The sequence below is a fragment of the Moschus berezovskii genome, chromosome 12 (assembly GCF_049115385.1).
Source record: "Moschus berezovskii isolate FMDL1 chromosome 12, NW_MosBer_1.0, whole genome shotgun sequence".
In the NCBI taxonomy this organism is placed as follows: Eukaryota; Metazoa; Chordata; class Mammalia; order Artiodactyla; family Moschidae; genus Moschus; species Moschus berezovskii.
In genome coordinates, this window is record NC_142471.1 from 89,560,342 (window position 1) to 89,588,279 (window position 27,938).

The 27,938-nt window shown below is 51.7% G+C and overlaps 1 protein-coding gene across 8 annotated transcripts in view; it reads right to left on the reverse strand.

The window, feature by feature from the left end:
* Positions 1-11,907: 11,907 nt before the first annotated feature.
* Positions 11,908-27,938, reverse strand: part of CHST15 (carbohydrate sulfotransferase 15) — an 89,696-nt gene continuing 73,665 nt past the window's right edge. For 7 of the 8 annotated variants that reach the window (XM_055424450.2, XM_088842410.1, XM_055424447.2 and 4 more), the window contains 2 exons: positions 25,873-26,020; positions 21,157-23,535 (listed from right to left, as the gene is read on the reverse strand). In XM_055424450.2, the coding sequence (XP_055280425.1) occupies positions 23,345-23,535; positions 25,873-26,020 (339 nt within the window). In that variant the 3' untranslated portion in view covers positions 21,157-23,344. Of the gene's footprint in view, positions 15,204-21,156; positions 23,536-25,872; positions 26,021-27,938 lie in introns of those variants that run through there. The other variant, XR_016038807.1, reaches the window with a different exon arrangement.

Genomic DNA, 27,938 nt, shown 5'->3' on the forward strand with positions numbered 1-27,938 from the left:
TCAGCATCACCAAACCAGCTCTCCAACAAATACTAAAGGATCTTCTCTAGACTGGAAACACAGAAAGGGTATATAAACTCGAACCCAAAACAATAAAGAAAATGACAACGGGATCATACTTATCAATAATCACCTTAAACGTAAATGGGTTGCATGCCCCAACCAAAAGACAAAGGATGGCTGAATGGATACAAAAACAAGACCCCCATATATGTTGTCTACAAGAGACCCACCTCAAATCGAGGGACACATACAGACTGAAAGTGAAGGGCTGGAAAAAGATATTCCACGCAAATAGAGACCAAAAGAAAGCAGGAGTAGCAATACTCATATCAGATAAAATAGATTTTAAAACAAAGGCCGTGAAAAGAGACAAAGAAGGAAACTACATAATGATCAAAGGATCAATCCAAGATGAAGATATAACAATTATAAATATTTATGCACCCAACATAGGAGCACCGCACTATGTAAGACAATTACTAACAAGTATGAAAGGGGAAATTAACAACAATGCAATAATAGTGGGAGACTTTAATACCCCACTTACATCTATGGATAGATCAACTAAACATAAAATTAACAAGGAAACACAAACTTTAAATGATACAATAGACCAGTTAGACCTAATAGATATCTGTAGGACATTTCACCCCAAAACAGTGAATTTCACCTTTTTCTCAAGTGCACACGGAACCTTTTCCAGGATAGATCACATCCTGGGCCATAAATCTAGCCTTGGTAAATTCAAAAAAATTGAAATCATTCCAAGCATCTTTTCTGACCACAATGCAGTAAGATTAGATCTCAATTACAGGAGAAAAACTATTAAAAATGCCAACATATGGAGGCTGAACAACACGCTGCTGAATAATGAACAAATCATAGAAGAAATCAAAAGAGAAATCAAAATATGCATAGAAATGAATGAAAATGAAAACACAACAACCCAAAACCTCTGGGACACTGTAAAAGCAGTGCTAAGGGGGAAGTTCATAGCAATACAGGCACACCTCAAGAAACAAGAAAAAAATCAGCTAAATAACCTAACTCTTCATCTAAAGAAACTAGAAAAGGAAGAAATGAAGAACCCCAGGGTTAGTAGAAGGAAAGAAATCGTAAAAATTAGGGCAGAGATAAATGCAAAAGAAACAAAAGAGACCATAGCAAAAATCAACAAAGCCAAAAGCTGGTTCTTTGAGAAGGTAAATAAAATTGACAAACCACTAGCCAGACTCATCAAGAAACAAAGGGAGAAGAACCAAATCAATAAAATCAGAAATGAAAATGGAGAGATAACAACAGACAACACAGAAATACAAAGGATTATTAGAGAATACTATCAACAATTATATGGCAATAAAATGAATAACTTGGAAGAAACGGACAAATTCCTAGAAAAGTACACCTTGCCAAAACTGAACCAGGAAGAAATAGAAATCTGAACAGACCCATCACAAGCACGGAAATAAAGGAAGTAATCAGAAATCTTCCAGCAAACAAAAGCCCAGGTCCAGACGGCTTCACAGCTGAATTCTACCAAAAATTTAGTGAAGAGCTAACACTTATTCTACTCAAACTCTTCCAGAAAATTGCTGAGGAAGGAAAACTTCCAAACTCATTCTATGAGGCCACCATGACCCTAATCCCAAAACCTGGTAAAGATCCCACAAAAAAAGAAAACTATAGGCCAATATCACTGATGAACATAGATGCAAAAATCCTTAACAAAATTTTAGCAATCAGAATCCAACAACACATTAAGAAGATCATACATCATGACCAAGTGGGCTTTATCCCAGGAATGCAAGGATTCTTCAGTTCAGTTCAGTTCAGTCGCTCAGTCGTGTCCGACTCTCTGCGACCCCATGAATCACAGCACGCCAGGCCTCCAATATCCGCAAATCAATCAACGTAATACACCACATTAACAAACTGAAAAATAAAAATCATATGATTATCTCAATAGATGCAGAGAAAGCCTTTGACAAAATACAACATCCATTTATGATAAAAACTCTCCAGAAAGTGGGAATAGAAGGGACATATCTCAACATAATAAAATCTATATATGACAAACCCACAGCAAATATTATCCTCAATGGTGAAAAACTGAAAGCATTTCCCCTAATGTCAGGAACAAGACAAGGGTGCCCACTCTCACCACTACTATTCAACATAGTGCTGGAAGTTTTGGCTACAGCAATCAGAGCAGAAAAAGACATAAAAGGAATACAAATTGGAAAAGAAGAAGTAAAACTTTCACTGTTCGCTGATGACATGATCCTCTACACAGAAAACCCTAAAGACTCTACCAGAAAACTACTAGAGCTAATCAATGAATACAGTAAAGTTGCAAGGATATAAAATCAACACACAGAAATCCCTTGCATTCCTATACACTAATAATGAGAAAATAGAAAGAGAAATTAAGGAAACTATTCCATTCACTGTTGCAACGAAAAGAATTAAATACTTAGGAATATATCTACCGAAGGAAACAAAAGACTTGTACATAGAAAACTATAAAACACTAGTGAAATTAATCAAAGAGGACACTAATAGATGGAGAAATATACCGTGTTCGTGGATTGGAAGAATAAATATTGTGAAAATGAGTATACTACCCGAAGTAATTTATACATTCAATGCAATCCCTATCCAGCTACCAATGATATTTTTCACATAAATAGAACAAATAATCTCACAATTTGTATGGAAATACTAAAAACCTCAAATAGCCAAAGCAATCTTGAAGAAGATGAATGGAACTGGAGGAATTAACCTGCCAGACTTCAGGCTCTACTACAAAGCCACAGTCATCAAGACAGTATGGTACTGGCATAAAGACAGAAACATAGATCAATGGAACAAAATAGAAAGCCCAGAGATAAATCCATGCACCTATGGACACCTTATCTTCGACAAAGGAGGCAAGAATATAAAATGGACAAAAGACAGTCTCTTTAACAAGTGGTGCTGGGAAAACTGGTCAGCCACTTGTAAAAGAATGAAACTAGAACAATTCCTAACACCATACACCAAAATAAACTCAAAATGGATTAGAGAGCTAAATGTAAGACCAGATACTATAAAACTCCTACAGGAGAACGTAGGCAAAACACTCTCCGACATAAATCACAGCAGGATCCTCCAAGACCCACCCATATTTCCAGAATATTGGAAATAAAAGCAAAAATAAACAAATGGGACCTAATTAAAATCAAAAGCTTCTGCACAGCAAAGGAAACTCTAAGCAAGGTGAAAAGACAGCCTTCAGAATGGGAGAAAATAATAGCAAATGAAGCAACTGATAAAGGATTAATCTCCAAAATATACAAGCAGCTCCTGCAGCTCAATTCCAGAAAAATAAGTGACCCAATCAAAAACTGGGCCAAAGAACTAAACAGACATTTCTCCAAAGAAGACATAAAGATGGCTAACAAACACATGAAAAAATGCTCAACATCCCTCATAATCAGAGAAATGCAAATCAAAACCACAACGAGATACCATTTCACACCAGTCAGAATGGCTGCTATCCAAAAGTCTACATGCAATAAATGCTGGAGAGGGTGTGGAGAAAAGGGAACCCTCTTACACTGTTGGTGGGAATGCAAACTAGTACAGCCACTGTGGAGAACAGTGTGGAGATTCCTCAAAAAACTGGAAATAGAACTGCCATATGATCCAGCAATCGCACTCCTGGGCATACACACCGAGGAAACCAGAATTGAAAGAGACACATGTACTCCAATGTTCATCGCAGCACTGTTTATAATAGCCAGGACATGGAAGCAACCTAGATGTCTATCTGCAGATGAATGGATAAGAAAGCTTTGGTACATATACACAATGGAGTATTTTTCAGCCATCAGAAAGAATGCATTTGAATCAGTTTTAATGAGGTGGATGAAATTGGAGCCAATTATACAGAGTGAAGTAAGCCAGAAAGAAAAACATCAATACAGTATACTAATGCATATATATGGAATTTAGAAAGATGGTAACCTTAACCCTGTATACGAGACTGCAAAAGAGACTTAGGCATATAGAACAGTCTTTGGGACTCTGTGGGAGAGGGTGAAGGTGGGAAGATTGGGGAGAACGGCATTGTAGCATGTATATTATCATAAGTGACCAGTCCAGGTTCGATGCATGATACAGGATGCTTGGGGCTGGTGCACGGGGATGACCTGGAGGGAGGATATGGGGAGGAGGGAGGTGGGAGGGGGGTTCAAGAAAGGGAACACATGTACACCCAGGGCGGATTCATGTCAATGTATGGCAAAACCAACCAATATATTAATGTAAGATAAAAAAAAAAAAAAGTTTACCAGGAGCTCCTTATGTGAATAAACCTTTAGAATCTTAAAAAAACAACTGGGAAGAAACCTCAGTGATCTTATCCTTGCAACACCCTGAAACAAGTTGCAACATGACCCCCTCTTCTGTTTGTGGATAGGAAACACGGGTCCTAATTGGCCCAGGCACCACCCTCCCACAGCCCCGTGCATGCTGTGAATCCTGTGATTGGCCCTGCATACCTGCTGGCTTCCCAATCATGTGCCCCGGCTGCCAGCATGGGTTCCCTTATGGAATCTGAGGGCAGAGCTGCCACTTGAACATCCCCTTGTCACCCATGATATGGGGACCTCATCCATGTCACCCATGAGCCCAGGATGTCCCTGCAATGAATGACTCAAGCAGGGAAGGTAGGAATCTGTGCCTCCCCCTTGTCCCACAGCCATTTCAAACAGTGGCCTCTTTCCACCCCAGACTTCCTTTCCAAAAGGGTCCAGCTCCCCCCCACCCCGAGGCTTCCAGATTAACCAGACGTTTCCTGCGGGCATAGGTCATTCTGGTGCTTTGTCACTTGCTGGGAAACCAGTATCACAGATGTGGACCAAGTCAGCCGAGAAATAGAAAGAAGCCCCAGGGACTAAGTTGGGGCCCAGGAGGCCCCAGATGAACCAAGTCACGCCCCACCCCTACCCCAGTCCTGTTTCCTCCTTGTTAAATGGAACAGCCAGGCCAAATCATGTCCACCTCTCTGCGTCTAGCCTTCTCTTTGTAATTAATATTTCACCTGATCACATGAGTCAGAGGAAACCGAACGGAATGAAAATGATGAGAGCAGACAGGTCTGGCCCTGAAGCTCACATGGTGCACACACCCCGGGATTATTCCACAATAAAAAGCCTGTTGAAACGCGATCAGACAGAGCAGAGGCCAGCCCTTGCTTAAGCAGAGAAGGAACAGGAGCTGCTTCCAGGGAACTTTGTTGGAAAGACTGGCCTGCCCAGGACAAGGTGGGGTGGGTAGGGGTCTCAGGAATAAATACCAGCCTGGGCGATTAAAGGGGCCTCATGCAGGGTCCAGTTTGCTGCCCTGTGACGCAAATGGAGGACGGTGGTGCCCACATCACAGCCTCCTCTGCCTCATCCATGCCCTGCCCATCTCTGGCCATAGCCAAGCCCGGAAGAGCATCTCTGTGGGTGCCCGGGATGTCAGGGAGGTCAGAAGGGAGGCCTGGCAGCTCCCGGTAGCACTCAGCCACTTTGCAAACCTCTGGGGCTTCTGGAATGATCCAGACCCGTGTACAGTGTCAGGATCTCCTTACTTCTCCAGCATCTGGGAGGGAAACTCAACCTCTGAGCTCTGAAAAGCAGTAAGAGGAAACCTCCTTCCACAGCACACCAGGACAAGAGCTTTGTGGTTTAAAAGCTCCTAGAAAGAAATACATCAGCTGCCCTGGACCGAGAAGCCCAGAGATCCAGGAGGGGCCATGGGTCACCTGCTCTGGCTGTGGGCCGATAAAGCCCAGGCAAAGCAGGGTGCTGGCTGGTTAGTGAGTGGGTCAGCCCTGGCTCACGGTGTCAAGTGGAAAAACAGAATGTTCTACAGCTTAAGAAAATTTTATATCTATTGTGAATGAAAAGTGTTGCCTGCCTCATCAGTAAACAAAGGATACTGCCGCCATCAAGCCACTGTAAGCCACCCCTCGCCAACAATGAGCCCCAAGCAGACTCAGGATGAGAACACACCGGATAGTGGCCCCAGATGGCCAAAGTGCATATGGAAGGAATGATGTCAACGAGCCCAGACTCTTGCATCTTCACATACACAGAAAAGTGTTAAACTCATTAGCTTGAGATGTCTGGTTTTCTTTTAATTAACAGTAATCTTTTGATGTTCCGACTACTCGGTCTCTCATGCAGAAGCCCCTGTATAACCCGGCTCCTCCCTTGCCTCTTTGAAGCAGTCCATCTGAGCAATCTGATAAGCTGTGTCAATTAAGTCACCAGTTTTGTCCTGCCAATCAAAACAGAATTCCCAGCTTTTAGGTTATGTGCTATCTTTTCGGTTGACACTATCTGTCCATCTCTCACGGATGACATAACAGGTTCTCTCCTGAACGTTTCTCAAATATTAACTGGTTTAGTCCTACTTTGCAGATGAGAAAGTCAAGGTGTGGGGAGCTGAGGTCCCTCGGCTACTGGTGGAGCCAGGGGTTGAGCCCAGCCTCTGCCCTTTGGGCCTGGCTGTCTATGTAGCCCGGGGCTGGAGCTGAGGTGGGCAACAGGGCTGGCTCAGGGCTCCCAAGTGGGCTCAGAGCCCGGAGCTGGTTAAGAGCTGCAGACACAGTGATAACTAGGTGAGCCAGCCTAGAAGGACAGCAGGGAGGAGGGGGACAGCCCTCTCACCTGCCCCCGGCCCAGTACCCCACCCAGCCCCCAAGGGCCAGGCCAGCCTGGAACAGTGGGTGGACTAGGGCAGGCACTGTAGGACACGGGAGGGGAACCTGGCTGAGAACCCTCAGAGACTATCTCCTTGATGGGGAGCAAGCCGGGTCCAGGCAGAGGCCAGTGGGCTGGGAGCGGGCCTTTGCAGAGAGTCAGATTCCTGCATCCATGGACTTTGCCCAGAAGCAGGAAAGCAAGCTGCAGCCACTCACTCCCAGAGGCTCCAGCACATTCCCAGGTGCAGCCTGCCCTCTGCTGGGCCTGTCAGGGGACCAGGAAGCAGAGTCTACATCCTCGGGTGGCTTCTCAGAGCCCTCGCCTCGGCCCTTGTTCAGAAACTGAGTGACAAAGCACAAGAGCGCAGTACAGGACAGCTTACACGCTCACCATCATTCTAACCGCTTCTTGGGGCTAGGACTTTTAGTTTATTGCACTTGTCAGTGAAACCATTGTTGGAGGTGTATCAAATGTGTGAGTGGCACTTTTTTTTTTTGTCACAGCTGGGGGTAGGGAGGAGAGGGCTGAGGAGCGGGGGATACAGATCCGAGCTCCAGGTTAACCCCACCACCAGTGTGTCGGGGTCCATTCCAGCTTCCATGGAAAGAAGAGCACTGCTCTGTTTTCAAAGTTAGAGCCACCTGACCCCCTGCTGGCAGATTCTTAGTAAGAGACTTTGTGATGCAAGACGTGGCCCAGTTTCCAAGGCCATTGGCATTGAAGACCTAAGATCCAAGACTCTTGACTCAGGGCTTAGCCAACAGGGGTGACAGTCTGTTAAGGAAACAGCACATTGCTAGTGGACAGATGCTTTTCCCCCCTCTGGTAATTTCATTGTTTAAGTCTGGCTCCATCTTCCCCAAGCTCTACAAACCCTCTCTGATCTCATAGGACAGTTACAGAGGATCAGCAGTGCCTCTCATTTGCATCTTTCCAGGACCCAGACTTAATCACCAACGAAACCTCAGCCTCTCAGACTGGTTTCCAATCAGCTGCTACTATCTGAGTAGCTGTGGAAGAAAGTCTAGCTTGGTGTTCCCTCGGGCAGCATCCTGGTTATTAGTTCTAAATCTGGACTTACCTGGAGAGTCAAGTCCCTGTATATCTAAAAACAGCAAACAGAAACCCATCACCTCGGGCTTAGGTCAGGGAGGAGCCGTGTCTCAGTTCTGGAGATGCTTCTCCTTCTGTGGCCCCTGCTCCCTCCCAGCTCACATCACACCTTAACTTAAATTCATTCATCATCGATTCTGGTGACCAGAAAGAAATTCCAGTTCCTTCAGTGACCAGCCAGCCCCCCTGTTCATCCAACATTCGCAGCATCTACTTAGCCCCAGCCTGTGCCAGGCACTGACCTGGGAGCTTGGGACAGGAAATGTCAGGGAGTTACAGCCAAAGCTTCTCCCTTCAGGTGCTACCTAGCCAAAGTGTTAGTCACTCAGTCTTGACTCTTTGCGACGCCATGGACTGTAGCCCACCAGGCTCCTCTGTCAATGTGATTATCTGGGCAAGAATACTGGAGGGGGTTGCCATTTCCTTCTCCAGGGGATCTTCCTGACAGAGGGATCAAACCCAGGCCTCCTGCATTGCAGGCAGATGTCTGAACCACCAGGGAAGCCCTGTGGGAAACGGGAAAGATGAGCATACAGAAGATGAAAAGTGCTGTGACATAGAGAGGCAGAGGGACCTGGAATGACAGCCTTTAGGGTGGCCTTGTTGCCAGGTGGCGGGAGAGTGCCAGGCAGGGTGATCAACAGTGCAGAGACCCTGGGCACTAAGGACCGACCAGGGACTCTGTGGGCCTGGATGAAGGAGAGTGGGGATGTGGCAGGAACTGAGGTCGCAGCAGATGAGAGCAGGTCACGCAGGGCCTGGAGGACCACAGGGAGGACTCAGTGGTCGTCCAGGGGAGGGGACGTCTTGACAGGGTTCCAGCAGAGTGACAGCCCCCAGCTCACATCCATAAGTCTCCTTCTGGCTGATTGATTGTAAAGAGACCTGGTGTGGGTGCTGAGGGCAGGCAGACCACTGCCCAGCCACTGGGGAGCAGGGTGGAGATGGTGAGAGGGGGTCAGAGTCTGGTCTTAGTTAAGGGATGGGCTGGAGGGGTCCCAGGCCAGAGGAGCGTGGAGTGGGGAAGAGCTGAGGACAGCTCCTGGCCTGGGGCCCTGGCCGTGGGGAGGATGGCGGTGTTGGTCCCTGAGGCTGGTTTGTAGTGTTGGGTGGTGGTGACGGTCAGGAGGCAGATGGGCTCTGCAGAGAAGTCTGGACATGTGCTGGACACGTGACCTGAGGTTAAAAGTCAGTCCAGGTGACGTCCTATCTTCTCTCTCCCTCCCCCCGCAGTCTGGTCCCCCACACCTTCAACACAAATGTCCAGGCGGCACCCCTAGTCCAGCTCTTCCACCCGACTTCCATAGTGCCAGCAGCCCTAGACATGACTGCAGCCGCTTACACAGTGGTGTCCCATCCCGAGGACAGCATCACCTCCTCTAAGGCAGGCACTGGTCTAGCCACGTCCCGTCCCCGGTGGGCACGCAGTGGCTGAACGCAGCCAACTGGCCCTCCCGCGGGCTCATGGGCTTCTCCCCGCTCTGTTCCCCTACCTGCTGCTCCTCGGCCAGAGTGTCCTGGAGGCGAACGCAGGTCCCACTGAGGGGCCCACGGACCCAGGTGGTCACTGCTGCTCTTGGGGGCCCTAACAGAAAGGAATCTCCTTCCTGCAGGCTGCAGGCTCTGCCCGGGAGCCTTGGGGGTAGAAGATATCACCACACACTCACACAGTCACACACATTCACATAAGCATGCACTCACATACACACTCACACACACACACACACTCATGTATTCACACACTCTCACACACAGACACACTCACATACACAAATTTACACATACACGCATACACTCACACACTCATACACACTCTCATGCACTCACAGACATTCACTCACACACACACGCACTCATACACACTCACTCATGTACTCATACACACTCATGCACTCACACACACTCTCTCACACACAGTCACACACTCTCACACACACTCACATTCACTCACACGCACTCATACACACTCACTCGTGCTCATATACACTCATGCACTCACACACACTCTCTCACACACAGTCACACACTCTCACACACACACTCACATTCACTCACACGCACACGCACACACGCACTCATACACTCACACATTCACACACTCTCATGCACTCACACACTCTCACAGACACACTCACATTCACTCACGCACACGCACACTCACACACGCACTCATACACACTCACTCATGTACTCATACACACTCATGCACTCACACACAGTCTCTCACACACAGTCACACACTCTCACACACACACTCACATTCACTCACACGCACACGCACACACGCACTCATACACACTCACTCATGTACTCATACACACTCATGCACTCACACACACTCTCTCACACACAGTCACACACTCTCTCACACACACTCACATTCACTCACACACACGCACACTCACACACGCACTCATACACACTCACTCATGTACTCATACACACTTATGCACTCACACACACTCTCTCACACACAGTCACACACACTCTCTCACACACAGTCACATTCACTCACACGCACACGCACACTCACACACGCACTCATACACACTCACTCATGTACTCAAACACACTCATGCACTCACACACACTCTCTCACACACAGTCACACACTCTCACACACACACTCACATTCACTCACACGCACACGCACACTCACACACGCACTCATACACACTCACTCATGTACTCATACACACTCATGCACTCATACACTCACACAGTCACACACTCTCACACACACTCACATTCACTCACACGCACACGCACACACGCACTCATACACTCACACATTCACACACTCTCATGCACTCACACACTCTCACAGACACACTCACATTCACTCACGCACACGCACACACGCACTCATACACACTCACTCATGTACTCATACACACTCATGCACTCACACACACTCTCTCACACACAGTCACACACACTCTCTCACACACAGTCACATTCACTCACACGCACACGCACACTCACACACGCACTCATACACACTCACTCATGTACTCATACACACTCATGCACTCACACACTCTCACACACAGTCACACACTCTCACACACACACTCACATTCACTCACACGCACACGCACACTCACACACGCACTCATACACACTCACTCATGTACTCATACACACTCATGCACTCATACACTCACACAGTCACACACTCTCACACACACTCACATTCACTCACACGCACACGCACACACGCACTCATACACACTCATGCACTCACACACACTCTCTCACACACAGTCACACACTCACACACACACTCACATTCACTCACACGCACACTCACACACGCACTCATACACACTCATGCACTCACACACACTCTCTCACACACAGTCACACACTCACACACACACTCACATTCACTCACACGCACACTCACACACGCACTCATACACACTCATGCACTCATACACTCACACAGTCACACACTCTCACACACACTCACATTCACTCACACGCACACGCACACACGCACTCATACACTCACACATGCACACACTCTCATGCACTCACACACTCTCACAGACACACTCACATTCACTCACGCACACGCACACGCACACACGCACTCATACACACTCACTCGTGCTCATATACACTCATGCACTCACACACACTCATATACACTCATGCACTCACACACACACACACTCACAAGATTTCACTTTTTTTTTCCTCCTCCTCCTCCCTTTCTCAGTCCTGGCCCGAGGGTTTTAGACGGGGAGACAGGAAAGCCTGAAAACCCAGCTCTGCCTGACTGTGTGCATTTTTTTTAAACACAAGGCAATGTACGAAGTGTTGGTCATGAGTCCGATGAATCGTGACACTGACAGTTCTTTAAGCAGTGGAACCAGTGAGCAGAGTCACAGCAGAGGACATAAGCCGGGCTTGTGGGACCTGTGTCCCGTCCTGGTTCCCCAGCCAATCCAGCAAATTTCTCAAATAGTCAGGAAAACACTGCAAAAGCTGAAAAACACAGTCGAATCGATGCAAATGTACGTAGATGTATTTGGGGAGTGAGGGGTGGTAAGGATTTTTCCTTTCGTTTCTGAATTTCCGCGTCCCATAGCCACTGCAAACCCATAACGAGGGATGAGACCAGCGCCCAGGGGTCTGGGCTCGCGGCAGGAGCGCCCCCTGGAGGACGCGCAGCCGCCGGCTCCCTCCTTGCAGTGGCTTCCCAGGCCCCTGCGGTCCATTCTCCGCGGAGGGGCGACCACCCTGGCCGCCAAAAGGCTGCTTCTTTTCTGCTGCGAAGGACATCAAACTGTTTGGGTGCTATTTTTAAATATTTAAATAAATGTCTTCTAATTCCTAGCCTAGGAAGCAGGATAAATTGTTTCAGAGTTTTTCCAGAATAAAACCTTTTTTTTTTTTTTTTTTCAGAATAAAACAGAAAGCAAACAGCAAATAAACAAACAACGACAACAAAAAGAAACCCTTCCCAATCACATAGACAGCTTTAATTTATACCCCCTATAAAGCAAGGGCATCCCAAGTCAAAAAAGTTATTGCAAACTTTGTTTCCAGAAAAGTGACCCTTTGGGTCCAGACTGAAGCAAAAATAAAAGCCTTTTCTGCAAATATCTCCCATCCCAGGGCACATGGGAATCTCTTAGGGAAAGAAAAAATGGTAACATACCCCAAGAAAAACTCATAATGATTTTTTAAGATAACAAACTACACATGGAAACAATTCACAAGGGAAGGCCAGCAGATTAAAAAAAAAAAACAATGATTAATCCTCCAAGCACTTATAACAACAGAACAGTTCAAGTGAAATGATAAATCATGTTTAGAATGATTCAAGTCATAAAGAAGGAACAAAACCCATATTTAAAAAACAAAGTTTTATGAAAAAAATACAGACTTGAAAATGAACCAAATTGAAATTCTACAATTGTAAATGACCCCAAAATGTCATTTAAAAATGAAAAACTTAATAGTTTCGAGACCAAGGTTGGTGGTGCAGAGAAGTAGAAAGATCTGGTGAACTGAGACATGAACGGCAGGGAATTTCACAGAACACAGTGCAGGTACAAAGAAGCAGAAAATCCTAACGAGACTGGGAGGTGGGGAAATGACCGAGAAGGTCCAGACTGGAACCCGCGGGGGTTCTGAGGGAGCTGGGGGCACTGGAGATGAGCCTCGACATCAATTCTCCTTCCAGCTCCTGGCAGACTGCCTGTCCCGTGGCTGGAGGGGGCATGTGATGGGTTCTGGCCACTGCAACGCGAGCAGCCTGGACCGGGTCACCTCTCAGCTGATGGGGGTGCTGAGAAGGTCACAGGCTCTGGAAGGGGCAGTCCCCAGGTGGCAGGGGAGAAGCCTCCTGGAGCAACTGGGACAGACAAGCAGGAGCTTGAGGAGCCTGAGGGAGACAGCTGTGAGGAGGAGGAGGGAAGGTGACAAACTGGACCCTTCAAACATGTCTTGCAGCAACCGCTGGTAAAGTGCGGTCATTTTCTTTGCTCATTAGGCAGTGTCTCTTTGAATGTCCTGGCAGCGTGGGCACAGCGATGCTTCTGGGTTGTGCCAAGCTTGGCTCGTCATTGACACCCTGGACACTCCCAGAGCTGCCCTGTGGCCATGTCTCCAGATCTGCCTGTTGGAACCCAAGTCCAGCCCAGCCCAGCTCTGCTCCATTCAGCACATGCTCATTTCAGGAGGGAGAGCAAGCAGGGGGGAACCAAGGTCAGGTCAAGCAGGAGGAGTGCCCGCTGCCACGTGGAGGTCCAAGACCTCAGTGTGCCTACACTAAGGCAGGACGGGTGTCAGCAAAGGATCCCCTGGCGAAAGGGGGTCCCCCTGGACCCCTGAGCTCCGCCCTCTCACATCTAGGAAGGACAAGGGTAGCAGAGCCTGCCTGGGTGGGGCTGCTGCTGCTGCTGCTGCTAAGTCACTTCAGTCGTGTCCGACTCTGTGTGACCCCATAGACAGAAGCCCACCAGGCTCCCCCGTCCCTGGGATTCTCCAGGCAAGAACACTGGAGTGGGTTGCCATTGGCTAGAGGCCACAAAACCCGGCTTATGGAGGTGGCCCTGGAGCCGGGAGCCTCAAGGTCCATTTTGCAAGAAGAGAGGAGAGCCCAGGAAAGATGCTGTGGGGAGTGGAGACGGCAGAACAACGATGGGTAAGGAAGGAGCTCTAGGTCTGCAGGCAGAAGCTACAAGCCTGGTTCTCCTCATCACCCCCACTCCCACCTCTGAGGGCCCCCGGGGGCGGGAGTCAGGGCCTCTCTAGGCTCTTGTGAGCCATGCACAGTCCTGGGAGGGTGCATGAGACCCAAAATCAGGTCCGCTCAGGACAGGGTACTAGGAAGGGTGGGCAGGCGGTCAGGGTTGAGAAGCAGAGGCATCCATGTGGGAAGGACCGAGATAGGGAGGGCCTGGGGGCGGAGGGTGTGTCTGACCACCACCAGTCCCAAAGGGCAGAAGGGTCTCAGCTCAGTGCATCAGGCATTGTGTCCTGGTGGCCCCAGAGGGAGTGGATAGACCTCAGGACCGGGAGTCAGTCTGGCCCTTCCCCAGCCTCCCTTTCGCTGAAGGCATGACAGGCATGATTCTACCCGGCCTGCAGGCCTCTTGGCTGAGACGGGGGTTGGGAAGGGCCTGGAGACCAAGAGGCACGTGTGAGCACCTCTGGGGGCCCCTGTGATCCCTTCTCTGCCACATGGTGGCACCTCCAGAACAATTCGCCTGGTTGGCTGATCGGAGATCTTAGTCCTTCCACCCTGGGGCGTCCTCATCGTAGGATGACCCTTGATCTCCAGGAGCTCCCTGGCCCAGGTGAGAGGTGAGCAGGAAGACAGCGGGAGGTCGAGCGGGCCAGCCAGGTTGGTGAGGGCATCTGTCAGGGTAGCCCTCAGAGAGGTTGGTGAGAAAGGTTTCCCGGATGCAGTGCCCACACAGGTCACATGGGGGCAGCACAGGGCTGCATGTCAGTGGGAGCCTCCTACTCCCAGGGCCGGCTTCCTGGAATCCCTGAAGAATGGGGAGGGGGGTGCCACACCCGCCCCTATCCCTTCTCCAGACACTTTCTCTGCAAAACACGTTGGGCATGGAAGCAACTTGGGGAATGTGGCGAGTTCTCAAAAGGCAAAAAAGAGAAATGCATATCTGAAAAGGCCCCTTGAAATCCTCCAGGTCCCCCACACTGCTCAGAAGTTGGGGAAACCGGGGTTTGGAGAAGTCAAACCACTTGCTCAGGGTCGTCCAGATCACCAAGCTCCCAGTTCAGTTCTCTCTCCAGGCGCTCTCAGCCTCCCTCTTGGGAACATCGCTCCACAGCCGGGTGTGTGTCCCCAGGATCCACTGTCTGGACGGGAAACGAAAGCACAGGAGTGACTACCAAGTCATGTAGAAAGCAATCAGTGCCACACTAGACAGAGGTGAGACAAGGGGGGAAGAGTCCTCAAGCAGGTCAGGAGGTGGGAGACAGGGTGGAATCCAGGAGGCCGTCATGGAGGAGGAGATAATGCTTGCACTTGGCCTTGGGGTGGGGGAGGAATGAAGTTGACTCAGTTGAACAATGGAGAGGGTGGGCACTCCTGGTGGCACAATGGCTCGAGCATAGGCAGGGAGACAGACAATGTGGAGCAGAGGTGAGGTGCATGCTCTTAGGGGAAGTTGGCAGGCATCCTAAGTTCCGTGCAGGCTGCCTTTGGAACTGGAGGCTGGCGTGGCTTTGGAATTTGCCTGAATTCCAAATCATGTTGAAAGTGTATAAAAATGGCAGTTTCTCCAGATTATCTCATGTGGAGGTGGGAGTAAACAAACGATCTCCATGGTGACCGTGGGGCCTAATTGGGGATGTCCAGCTGCCTCCTTGGGGATCTGGAGGCCAGCCCCGAGGAGGGAAGCAGCCACTCCCCATTCCTCACCCATGACTCGAACCCACAGCACCGCAGGAGCTGCTGCCCACAGGGAACCACAGAGGGCCCCTTACTAACCTCAGAACTGGCAGGATGGGGCAACCTGGGATTCCTGGGCTCTGAGAAAGCTTCAGACCATGAGATGGAAGGGTCCCCGGAGCAGCCGGTCCCTCCTGTTCAACCCCCTAAAAAGTCAGGGGCTCAGCACACACACAGCTCAGCTTCCTCCCTTCCAGATGGATGCGGGATGCAGAGGGGAGGCAGAAAGAAGGGGCAGAGGCCAGGATCAAGGCTCTGCCCAAAGGCCAGGATCAAGGCTCTGCCCAAAGGCCCCTGCAAGGCTGGCACCAGCTGATGGGGTGCCTGGAAGAGGGGGTGGGGCACCGTCCACGTCCGTTCTGCTGCTTCCACCAGGAAAGGACTTGAAGAGGCCACCTGGTCCTGACCTCAGTCTCCAGTGCCCGTGTCGGCCTCCCGGCCCAGACTGTGCAGAAGATACAGGCACCCACCTGACTTCACCTGAGTCTCTGCCCGCCCCACCTGCCTCCTTAGAAACCGGGGAGACTTCAGGGACTCAGCCATCAGGACAGCTGGTTAAGATGCAGGTCCTGGAGATCAGCAGACCTGAGATCAAGGACTAACTCTGCTCCTTAGGAGCTGGGGTGGGCGGGGAGGCGTCTCGGGCTTATCAGTATCAGCCCGTCTCAGCCTCAGCTCCCCCACCTGTATAATGAGAGGACCGCTGTCTTAGGGTGGTGGTGAGGGCCCATGGAGACACTGAGCACAGGGCCTGGCGCTCAGCACGTGTCCGTACCAGCAGCACCGCTATCATCGCCGTCACCTCGGGCACCGTGGATGCCTCTCGTCTGCCTCCGCACAGACAGGCGCCAGTCCCCTCATCCCGCGGCGTCCTAGCCGATACTCAGGGCATGCTTAGTGCTCTCGGCCTTCCTGCAAAGTGCCCGCCACTCAACTCTGCGTTGATTACAAGTCAGTTATGCTTATTCCCAAACCTTTCTTATGCCAGTTGTGCTTGATATTAGAAATGCGTGATTTAATAAATATAGAAACTAGCAGTTCTCAAACTGGTAGCCAGACTCCTTTATACTCTTGAAAATTACTGAGGATCCCAAAGAGCTTTTGTTTATATGGCTCACATCTGTCAGTATTTGCCGTTGTTCAGCCGCTCAGTTGTGTCCGACTCTCTGCGATCCCATGGCCTGCAGAACACCAGGCTTCCCTACAGGAGGAATTAAGGTTGAAAGACTTTCAAAGCCCATGAATGCACAAGCGCGTAGTCCATCAGCTATCAGAGCGGGCTTCAGCCTCTGGAATTCACCATTTGTACTTTCAAGAGGAAAAGAGAGGGTAAAAGGTGAACGACGTCTTGGTATGGTCATGAACAATCTTAGTTTTGCCAGGTGGATCTCTTGAAAGGGTCTTGAGGGTCGCCAGCCTCCTTGGACCACACCTTGAGAACTGCTGATGTAAGCAAATGAAATACGAGTGCAAAATATGAGTCACTTTCTGAAAACCAGGTCTGAAGGGTTGGTAAGTCCCAGCACACGTGAGGGGAGTAACTACACATATGACGACAGACTGCCTTCCGAAGCTTCGCAAGGGCCTTTCAGTTCCCAAGCCCCTTTAGAGAACCAAAACCAGAAACCAGTGCTGATTCAGCACGACGTGGTTTCGGCCACAAAGATGACTTGAAACTCCCATCTGCAGATTCATGTTCGGGCAAAAGGCTTTGGCCCTTATATCAGAAGACAGACACATGAATGCACTTTAAATGTTTTAAGTAAAAATCAAATATTTAAGAACGTGTATGTGGTTAAGAAGGATTTACGGATGCTCTGAGAATTCTGACTTCACCCAGCCCATCCTGCCCACCATGGACACAGCTCCGGGCCTCATCCGGGCCTCTGACCTCTGACCTTTGCCCTCTCCCCACCCCCACTTCACACAATCAGGGCCCCATTAATATGTGGTGAAAGAACCAGTGAAGCAATCACTGAAGGAACAGACGAGCAGCCTCCCATCCACCCTAACGCCTGGCCCAGAGCCTTGTGCAAAGTAGATGCTCAGAAAACCCGTCCTAAAAAGTTAAATGCGGACTCTGCAGGCTTTCTAGCTGGGTGTGTCCCCTTGGTGCCTTTGAGGCCATCAGGCAGGGCTGAGCCCAGGGACAGCCCGTCCATTTCTGTGGAGACTCTGAAGCCCCCCACAGCCAGCCCCCTAAAGTCGGCTTGGTCCTGTGAGTGGGAGGCTTGGCCGGCCCAGGACTTGGAGGACTCCTCTGCCGCAGGAGTCTCAGCGGCAAAACCCTTCTGGTCAAACAAAGCCGTGTTTACTTCCCTTTGTTTTCCCGTAGAAGCTCCGGTCACTACCTAGACCCCTAGATGGGCAGGCCTGCAGAAACCTCTGCCCAGAAGACCCAGAAACTGCTGCCCTGTGCCTAAGGGTATCAGAGATGGGGCTGACACGTGAAATGCAGACAGGCGGCGGTGGGGGTGCTGATGAGGGGTGAGGAATGTACGCTGTAGCAGCAGCATTAAGAGCTCTGACTTGGAAGATACAAAGGAAAACTTCCGAATTGACATCTGCTCTTTCTTTCCAGAGATCGGAACTGTGTGACCTCAGGTAGCCGGGTAGCCTCTCTGATCCTCACTTTATACTTTCACGTATAAAACCAGGGCCTGTGGTGTCCGCAGGAGATGGGGTGGACACAACCCCGGCCTTGAACCCAGCTCATCTGGCTCCAGGCCCAGGGCTGTTCCCGCCTCCCCTCCCCACACTTGGTCCTCTTCTGGGGCCGAGTTTGGGGGGGTGCAAGTCAGACTGTGCCTGTCAGGGGAAGAATGGTGAAAAAGATGGCCCATGACTCCAGCAGAAGATGCTGGAAGCCTTCCAGCCTTATTCCCAGGACCCGGGCCTTCTCTGCTCTGGAAGAAGGGAATTTCTCAGGGAAGTGAAGTGCGGGGTCCCTGCCACTACCTCACGGAAGTCTTGGGAAAGTCCTGAGACTCGGGAGGCCCAGGCTCCAGACCCACCTGCTTCTAGATCTGACCCGGGCCTGACCTTAAACAGCTCGCTCAGAGGTGGACAGAAAGTCCTGGGAGCCCTGGCGGCCCCCCAGGCTCCCTGCCCTGCTACCCCCAGCTGGGGTCCTCCACTGTGGGGGCTGAGGCCCCCTTCTACTCTCCTTTGCGCCCCAGACTCGGAGCCGGGCACCCACAGGGCAGGTTGCTCACACGGGATGCAGAGCCCTACTCCTTGCTCTGCCCAAGTGCACGGGTGATGAACGCAGGTGTAGCCGATTGGTCCCAACCCCTGGCAGGAGGACTCAGCCACTCCAAGCGGTGGACAAGCGGAAACTATTATTCCTCCAGGAGGCCTCTGCAGACGCTGCAGTGCCACCACTTCCGTCTCTGTGGTGTCCTCGTCACCTGCATGCTCTCAGGGACAGCCACCTGCAGGCCAAAGAGGCCCAGGACCGCCCAGCCTCCACCCTGCCCACTGGGACCTGCAGGAGCCGTTCTACAAAGGATGGGCACCACGAGGGGCGGGATCAGGCACCATGAGGGGGCGGGGCCATGCTGACGGGGCGGGGCTTCGGTCATGGAGTGGAGGCCAGCCTGGGGCCACGAGGCACAGGCGCTGACAGCGAGGTTGGCGGTTGACTTCCAGAGGCTTCCCTCTTGAAGGCCGGTGGGTCACCAAGAACCCCTTGGGGACCAGAAAACATTCTAACCATTTGTGTGGTTTTCAAAAGCAACTCCCATGGAAGCATGACTCACTTCAGAACAGCTGAACTTCAGAAACTCAGAAGTGCCCGTGTGGCTTCTGCGGGTCCCCTTGGGACCACCGCGAGGCTCACTTGGAAGAAACACATGAAGGAACCACTCGCCATTCGCCCTGTCCCCTCCTTCCTCTCATAGGTGCTGCTGGACAGGAAGACCCGCCGTCTCAGAATGGACACGTCGGGAAGGTGGGCCTCCCTCTGCTAGGCAGACGCTGCCCACTCAGACCTACATGTCTGAAAGGGGCAGGCCAGTGGGCACCCCCTGCATCCTCTGACTGCCAATCTGCTCACAGACCACCCCGTTTCTGACTGGATAAAAGTTCCCTAAGATGCCTACATCCTAATTCCTGGAACCAAGAGATATGCCATGTTACCTGGGAAGGGGGTTTTGCAGGGGTGACCTGGAGACAGGAAGGAAAACTGAACCAGCTTTAGCATCCTGTAGCCCAGAGTCCAGGTGGCGCTAGTGGTAATGAATCCGCCTGTCAATGCAGGAGACATAAGAGATCCTGGTTCGATCCCTGCGTGGGGAAGATCCCCTGGAGGAGGGCATGGCGACCCACTCCAGTATTCTTGCCTGGAGAGTCCCCATGGACAGAGGAACCTGGTGGGTGGGCTACAGTCCACGGGGTCACAAAGAGTTGGACATGACTGAAGAGACTGAGCACTCAATCTGAGAGAAAGTTTACACTCAGATATAGATGGTCCTCATCAGAATGTTCCCTGAGAGCTGGGTCCCGAGTTGGGATGGGAGGTGGCCTCACAGCAGCAGGGGTTTTGGACAGGCCCACAGGGAGGGGGTCCTGGGATCCACCTACTAGACACACCCATCTACCCCTATCCCCGTCTCCCACCCACCCCTTCTCCTCACGGGCACAGCACCTTCCTCGCTGAGTGAAGCTGTGCCTGGCTTTGCCGTCAAGAGCTGGGGGCCTACTTGTTGGCAGGCCCAGCCTTGCTACCTCCTCTCCCCTCCGATACACCACTGTGGGGTGCAGCGCTGGGGAGACGCAAACCCAGGATGGGTCTTTCCAGAATTTGGGAGCCAACCCGGCTCCCCACTGCCTCCAGGACGACCCAGCCTCCCACAGCCCCAGACCTGAGGTGACCTCATGTCCCTAAGGCTTGCCCTGGCTGCACCTGGGGGCCTTGGGTGTCCAGGGGCAATGACAGGCACCCAGTGACACCAGGAATCTCAAACTCACAGCCCCCAGGGGCCAGGCAGGCCTGAGACGTGAGGAAAGCAGCCTGTTGGGAGCTGCAGGACCTTTGATCACCCAAGCTTGAAACCTGAATGTCTGATGTTAGGCCCATCTGTGGACAGGGCTGCACCTCCTCCACCGGCCCCACGTGGGAGTCCCTGGGGACGTCCGCGTCCTCTCTCTCACCATCACCGCACGTGGCAGGTCTCCCACGTACAGGGTTCACAGTGCAGCAGGTGAGACGCTGAGCTCCTCCTGTGGTTCCTTCATGCACCTGGGCTCAGTGGAGATGCTCCCATGGGTGCTGTGACGGCTAACCAGGGTCCACGTTTAATTACGATCAGTATTAACAAAACGACAGCACAACGGTGGTTCATGAACACACCTTAACGCGATGAAGGGGGCACAATTTAATACAATCAGATGCACAGCTTTGGGGACACAAAGTAACTTGGGTCATGAGAGAGGCTCTGATTCCCTTTGGTTTGGGATGATAAGCTCGAGGACCACCGCTCAAAACGGCAGCTCTGCTGTCACCAGGAGCGGGGCCTCGCATGCTAGAGAGAGCAGAGGAAAGCAAAGGCGACAGACAGACAGCCCTTTGGAGAAAGGACCCTGGAGAAACCGGGTCCGTGCGGACAGTGCTGATCAGCGCTGAAGGACGGGCCTGCATCTGTAGAAAGGTTTGTATAATAAACCAAACAACATTGGAAGTAAGACTTTCGGGCAACACTTCTGTAAGAAGCAGTTGTTCACATGCCTAGGGGTGCGCGGGCAAAGTCCTTGTGACCACAGCTGGGGCCGAAGAGCAAGACGTGGGCTGAAACTGACAAGCTAGAAAAGAACTGGCAGAGAAATGAACCCATGAAGGGGGGTTGAGTCCAGAGCGGAGAGGGCTGATGGGCAACAGAACTGCAGGGAACCCACTGAGAAACACACGCACGCGCCCACACACGCACACCTGCACTGCAAATAAATACACGTGTGCGCCAGTGATATCTCCGTACAGAACCTCGTGCTCAGGCCAGGTCTCCTGTGGGCTGCTGCTCCAAGTGCCATGGGGAGAGAGCAAGAGGGGTCCTGTCCCTGAAAGTGGGTGTTCAGGACCCGTGCTCCTCCACAGCAGAAACAGCCTGGCCGTGCCCGGGCGAGCCCACTGTGCACCTTTGATTGGATGGAGCATCCCACCTCCGACGGCAGTAGGGCTGGGACAGCTGAGTGACTCCTCAGCCCCACAAGTGGCGGCTGCCTGTGGAGGCATTTGCACTTTCTGACTGGTGGTATGCCCGGCACCTCGACCTGGAGACCTCTGACTTGCAGAAGCTTCCACTGACAACCGTGTGCAGAGCTTAGCTGGGGGTCCTGCCTGGGTGCTTGTGTGCAAGGATGGTGTTCAGTCTTTCCCGTCACCTCCAAGAAACAGCAAGACTGTCAGCCCATCTGACAGCAAACCAAGCTGCCAAGTGGCCCAGAAAGTTCCATCAAGGATCTGCTCCTGGCTTTCTGGTATGGAATCCCAGCAGAGCTCGTCCGGCCCCGGCAGAGCTCACGTGCGTATTTCTGGATCCAAAACGGGCATTCTGCAGTTCGCTGAGTGAGGAAGGCCCTCTGGCTACATATGGAGGAGAAGGTAGTAACAAGCTCACTAGAGAGGAAGGCAGAGCAGTGGAGCCTGTCACCCCGGAACTAAAACCTCCCAACGTGGGCAGCTCTCTGCGGCCCCCAGGGGCACAGCTGGGGCCAAGGTGCACAGATTTTTCCATCGATTCCTTCAAGGTTCTCAGTCTGGCATTAACAGCAACCATTTCCCTTCCGATTTTAAACTGAATTTATATCTCCAGTTAGAAATTGAAAAAAAACTCTTGAGAAAACATCTACGTAGACAGAAAAAGAGAGCTCCAGCCAGTGAAATGCAGAAAGTGGTTTGTTTTAAATACATTCGCTTTCTTTTTAAACATAAGGAAAGTCCACGAGGACAGAAGGGGAGGAGGTCCGAGACAGGAATGTGCTACCCAAAATTGGCTTGTGTCTTTTTCTCTCGTAAACAGTGAAGTTGATGGGGTTTATATCTGAAGAGACAGAAGGGCTGACTTTGGGGGTAAAAGGCGAAAAAAAAAAAAAAAAGAAAGAGCCTCCATTCTCTGCCATCATGAGGTTTAGTGACCTGAACAGAGGCTTGTGAAGCTGAATGTGTAGTGTGTATCCTGGCCCGCCTTGGGGTGGGGCCTCCATTGGATCCTGGAATCGTCAAAGCCCAGACTCTGTACCCAGCACCCTCCTGCCCACTCCCCAACCTTGGCCCTGTGCCCGCCTGCCTCATCCCGGAGCCCAGACACTCTCAGAGCAGAAGGGGACCCCTTTCCAAGTGGAATCTCCGACAGCCTCCATCCGGGGCCTGGCAATGGGTCCCTTGCTGGGCTGTGCGACATCACAAAGGATTCGGAACCGGGTTCCATGAACACGGGCCTGGGGAGGGAGTCTCCTCCAGGCTCCAAGCACAAGGGTTCCCCACCAAGAGAGACCTTCAGACCATGGACGTCACAGAAGCCGTGGCCCTGCTGGCGCCGGGAAGCCGGTCTCACGTCTTCCTCCACAGGAAGGCCTCGTTGGTAAGGACCTGCGCCAGCCGGGCGTTGAAAGGCCCGTAGAAGTCCCGCAGAAGCCTCTGGGTGACTGGCCACATGGGCCCCAGATTCCGGTCCTCGGGACGCCGCGTGTTGGACGCCGGGCTCTTGGTCATCAAGGCCTCTTGCTTCTCACTTAAGGGCCCTGGAACGCAAAGGAAAAAGTCTGTGAGGCAAGTGGAGGGGCGTAAGAAACTCTGCTGAGAGTTTGCTTCCTGGGGAGACAGCAGGTTCCCGTAAGAATGTGTTTGGAGATTCAGATTCTTTGCCTGGATTCGTTTTGGAGTTGCTGAGGGAGGAAGGTTGAAATTCCAGGAGAGGCTACGTGGTCTGGTGTGTTACCTGTCCCCAGAAGCACAGCTGGGTTGCTGGGCGCAGCCTCGCCTCCTGGTTTCACTTCCAAAGGCCTGCAAAGAGGAGCTGGCCTGTGCCTGGAGAGCTGTGACCTGCCACACGCAGTCTCTGCACGGAGATGCTCTGTAACCGGCCACTCGAACTCTGCCTCCACCATTTCTACTCCAGGCCGCTGCAGAGGGCCTCGGGGTGGGGCCATATTTCACCCGTGTGTCCTGCTGTGAAGTCATCATGGGGGGAAGGGTGGGGGCCACCCGTGCCCAGGGACCCCCCCACTGGCTGAACCTCCATCTACAGCAGGGGTGTCCACGGGGAGAGGCCCAAGAACAAACCAGCAGGTGCTGCCACCCCAGGGTGCCGCCTCCACCCCCAGCCCTCAGGACCTTAAGCCTCTCAGTGGCTTAACTTCCAGGATCCCTGCTCAGCCTCTGTGCCCCGGGGCTCTCGGGGTCAGGCTGAAGTCCTGAGCCCATGCACAAAAAACTACACCCCAGTGTCGCTGGGTTACGTGACCAGGAAGGAGCAGACTGGCCTTTGCCATCGTCCATCTTAGGGACCAAAGACAAGTCACTGATATGTGCCAGAGTCTGCAGGTGGCCCAATCAAAGGAAAAATGGTTCCAGGCCTCAAAAGGAAAAGTAATCACTCTCCGTCACATTAAAGGTCTCCGAGGAAAGGAGAAGGAAACAAACGACAAGAGGGCCCTGAGTCCCCGCGGTGGGCAAATGGATCCCAGGGAATATCCAACTGACAAAATTCCCAGCACGCTCATCAGACAGGGCTGCAGGGCATCTGGGTGGGGTGGGGGAGGACTGTGCAGGCTGGCCCAGCCCCTTCAGGGGTCCTGGGTGCCGCCTGCCAGGGCGCACTCTGCACCCGCGTACACGCCTCTACCAGCCGTCACTGGGGCCAGCGAGTCGGCCTGCTGCCATGAAGTGCCACTAGGCACTCAAGCGGATGGTCCCCCTGGCTGGGGGCAGGGTCCCTCTCCCCAGAGGCCCAGGAGCCCAAACCCAGCCACGCGGCTCTGCTTCCAGGGGTCCCAGCAAAGCAGGGACAACCAATGACCTGCCCATCCCCTCCTCCAGGCCCTGTGGACTCGAGCGGATGGTCCCCCCTGCTGGGGGCAGGGTCCCTCACCCCAGAGGCCCAGGAGCCCAAACCCAGCCACGTGGCTCTGCTTCCAGGGGTCCCAGCAAAGCAGGGACAACCAATGACCTGCCCATCCCCTCCTCCAGGCCCTGTGGACTCGAGCGGATGGTCCCCCCTGCTGGGGGCAGGGTCCCTCACCCCAGAGGCCCAGGAGCCCAAACCCGGCCACGCGGCTCTGCTTCCAGGGGTCCCAGCAAAGCAGGGACAACCAATGACCTGCCCATCCCCTCCTCCAGGCCCTGTGGACTCGAGCGGATGGTCCCCCCTGCTGGGGGCAGGGTCCCTCACCCCAGAGGCCCAGGAGCCCAAACCCGGCCACGCGGCTCTGCTTCCAGGGGTCCCAGCAAAGCAGGGACAACCAATGACCTGCCCATCCCCTCCTCCAGGCCCTGTGGACTCGAGCGGATGGTGCCCCCGCCTGGGGGCAGGGTCCCTCACCCTAGAAGCCCAGGAGCCCAAACCCAGCCATGCGGCTCTGCTTTCACGGGTCCCAGCAAAGCAGGGACAACCAATGACCTGCCCATCCCCTCCTCCAGGCCCTGTGGCCTCTGCAAGACAGTTCCAGCAGCCAGGACACCCTGTCCATCCTCATGGCGCAGTTCACACCACTCCTTCTAAGAGCCCTTCAGCAACTGGGACCCCAAGTCACGTGTAAGGATCTCACGTGTATGAGAACACTAAACCACTCCTCCCCCATGTCACCCTGTCAGTCACTCGGTGATTCAAGCCTTGCTTCCTCCTCTCATTACACTGGACCGTGAGCTCCCAGATGAGTGGCCGTCTCTTCCTCCCCAGAGACCCCCTCCCGACACTGCACTCAAGGCCCCATCTGGAGCTGGTGCTTCACCAACAGGCACTAACTGGCCTCCCAGCACAGGCCCCCCTCCCAGGCTCACAGACTCTGCCTGGGGCCTGGCGGGTCGGTGTCCATGGCACTCACGCCCTGCTCAGTGGGTGTCCAGCTCGAGATACGTACCGAGGCCGAGGAACTGGAAGACCCTGTGCATGGTGTCCTTGACGTTGGAGGCGTGGTCTTCCAGGCGGAGGATGAGGAACTGCTCCTTGTTAAAGACGGTGAGCCAGTCTAGAAGGTACACGGCGTACAGCCCGACCTGGAGCCTCACCTAGGACCGAGCAAGAAGACGGGCGTTAGCTCAGGGGTAATTCCTCCAACACCGTGTACGCTTTTCCAAACGTATTACGCATTATAAACCGACAGCGAGAGTAAGCCCAGCAAACAACTATCTTCAAAAGTTGGATTTTTTATGTGGACCGAAATGCTGGACTGGATGAAGCACAAGCTGGAATCAAGATTGCCCGGGAGAAAAATCAATAACCTCAGATATGCAGATGACACCACCCTTATGGCAGAAAATGAAGAACTAAAATGCGTTTTGATGAAAGCGAAAGAAGAGAGTGAAAAAGTTTACTTAAACTCAACATTCAGAAAACTAAGATCATGGTATCTGGTCCCATCACTTTATGGTAAATAGATGGGGAAACAATGGAAACAGTGACAGACTTTATTTTTCTGAGCTACAAAATCACTGCAGATGGTGACTGTAGCCATGAAATTAAACGATGCTTGCTCCTTGGAAGCAAAATTATGATCAACCTAGACAGCATATTAAAAAGCATAGACATTACTTTGCCAACAAAGGTCCATCTAGTCAGTTCAGTTCAGTTCAGTTCAGTTCAGTCGCTCAGTCGTGTCCGACTCTCCGCGACCCCATGAATCACAGCACGCCAGGCCTCCCTGTCCATCACCAACTCCCGGAGTACACTCAAACTCATGTCCACAGAGTCGGTGATGCCATCCAGCCATCTCATTCTCCGTCGTCCCCTTCTCCTCCCGCCCCCAACCTTTCCCAGCATCAGAGTCTTTTCCAGTGAGTCAACTCGTCTCATGAGGTGGCCAAAGTATTGGAGTTTCAGCTTTAGCATCAGTCCCTCCAATGAACATCCAGGATTGATCTCCTTTAGAATGGACTGGTTGGATCTCCTTGCAGTATAAGGGACTCTCAAGAGTCTTCTCCAACACCACAGTTCAAAAGCATCGATTCTTCGGCGATCAGCTTTCTTCACAGTCCAACTCTCACATCCATACATGACCACGGGAAAAACCATTGCCTTGACTAGACGGACCTTGGTCGGCAAAGTAATGTCTCTGCTTTTTAATATACTATCAAGGTTGGTCATAACTTTCCTTCCAAGGAGCAAGCGTCTTTTAATTTCAGGGCTGCAATCAGCATCTGCAGTGATTTTGGAGCCCAAAAAAACAAAGTCTGACACTGTTTCCACTGTTTTTCCATCTATTTCCCATGAAGTGATGGGACCAGATGCCATGATCTTTGTTTTCTGAATGTTGAGCTTCAAGCCAACCTTTTCACTCTCCTCTTTCACTTTCATCAAGAGGCTTTTGAATTCCTCTTCACTTTCTGCCATAAGGGTAGTGTCATCTGCATATCTGAGGTTATTGATATTTCTCCCAGCAATCTTGATTCCAGCTTGTGCTTCTTCCAGCCCAGCGTTCCTCATAATGTACTCTGCATATAAGTTAAATAAGCAAGGTGACAATATACAACCTTGACGCACTCCTTTTCCTATTTGGAACCAGTCTGTTGTTCCATGACCGGTTCTAACTGTTGCTTCCTGACCTGCATACAGGTTTCTCAAGAGGCAAGTCAGGTGGTCTGGGATTCCCATCTCTTTCAGAATGTTCCACAGTTTATTGTGATCCACACAGTCAAAGGCTTTGGCATAGTCAATGAAGCAGAAATAGATGTTTTTCTGAAACTCTCTTGCTTTCTCCATGATCCAGCGGATGTTGGCAATTTGATCTCTGGTGCCTCTGCCTTTTCTAAAACCTGCTTGAACATCTGGGAGTTCACGGTTTACATACTGCTGAAGCCTGGCTTGGAGAATTTTGAGCATGACTTTACTAGCGTGTGAGATGAGTTCAATTGTGCGGTAGTTTGAGCATTCTTTGGCATTGCCTTTCTTTGGGATTGGAATGAAGACTGACCTCTTCCAGTCCTGTGG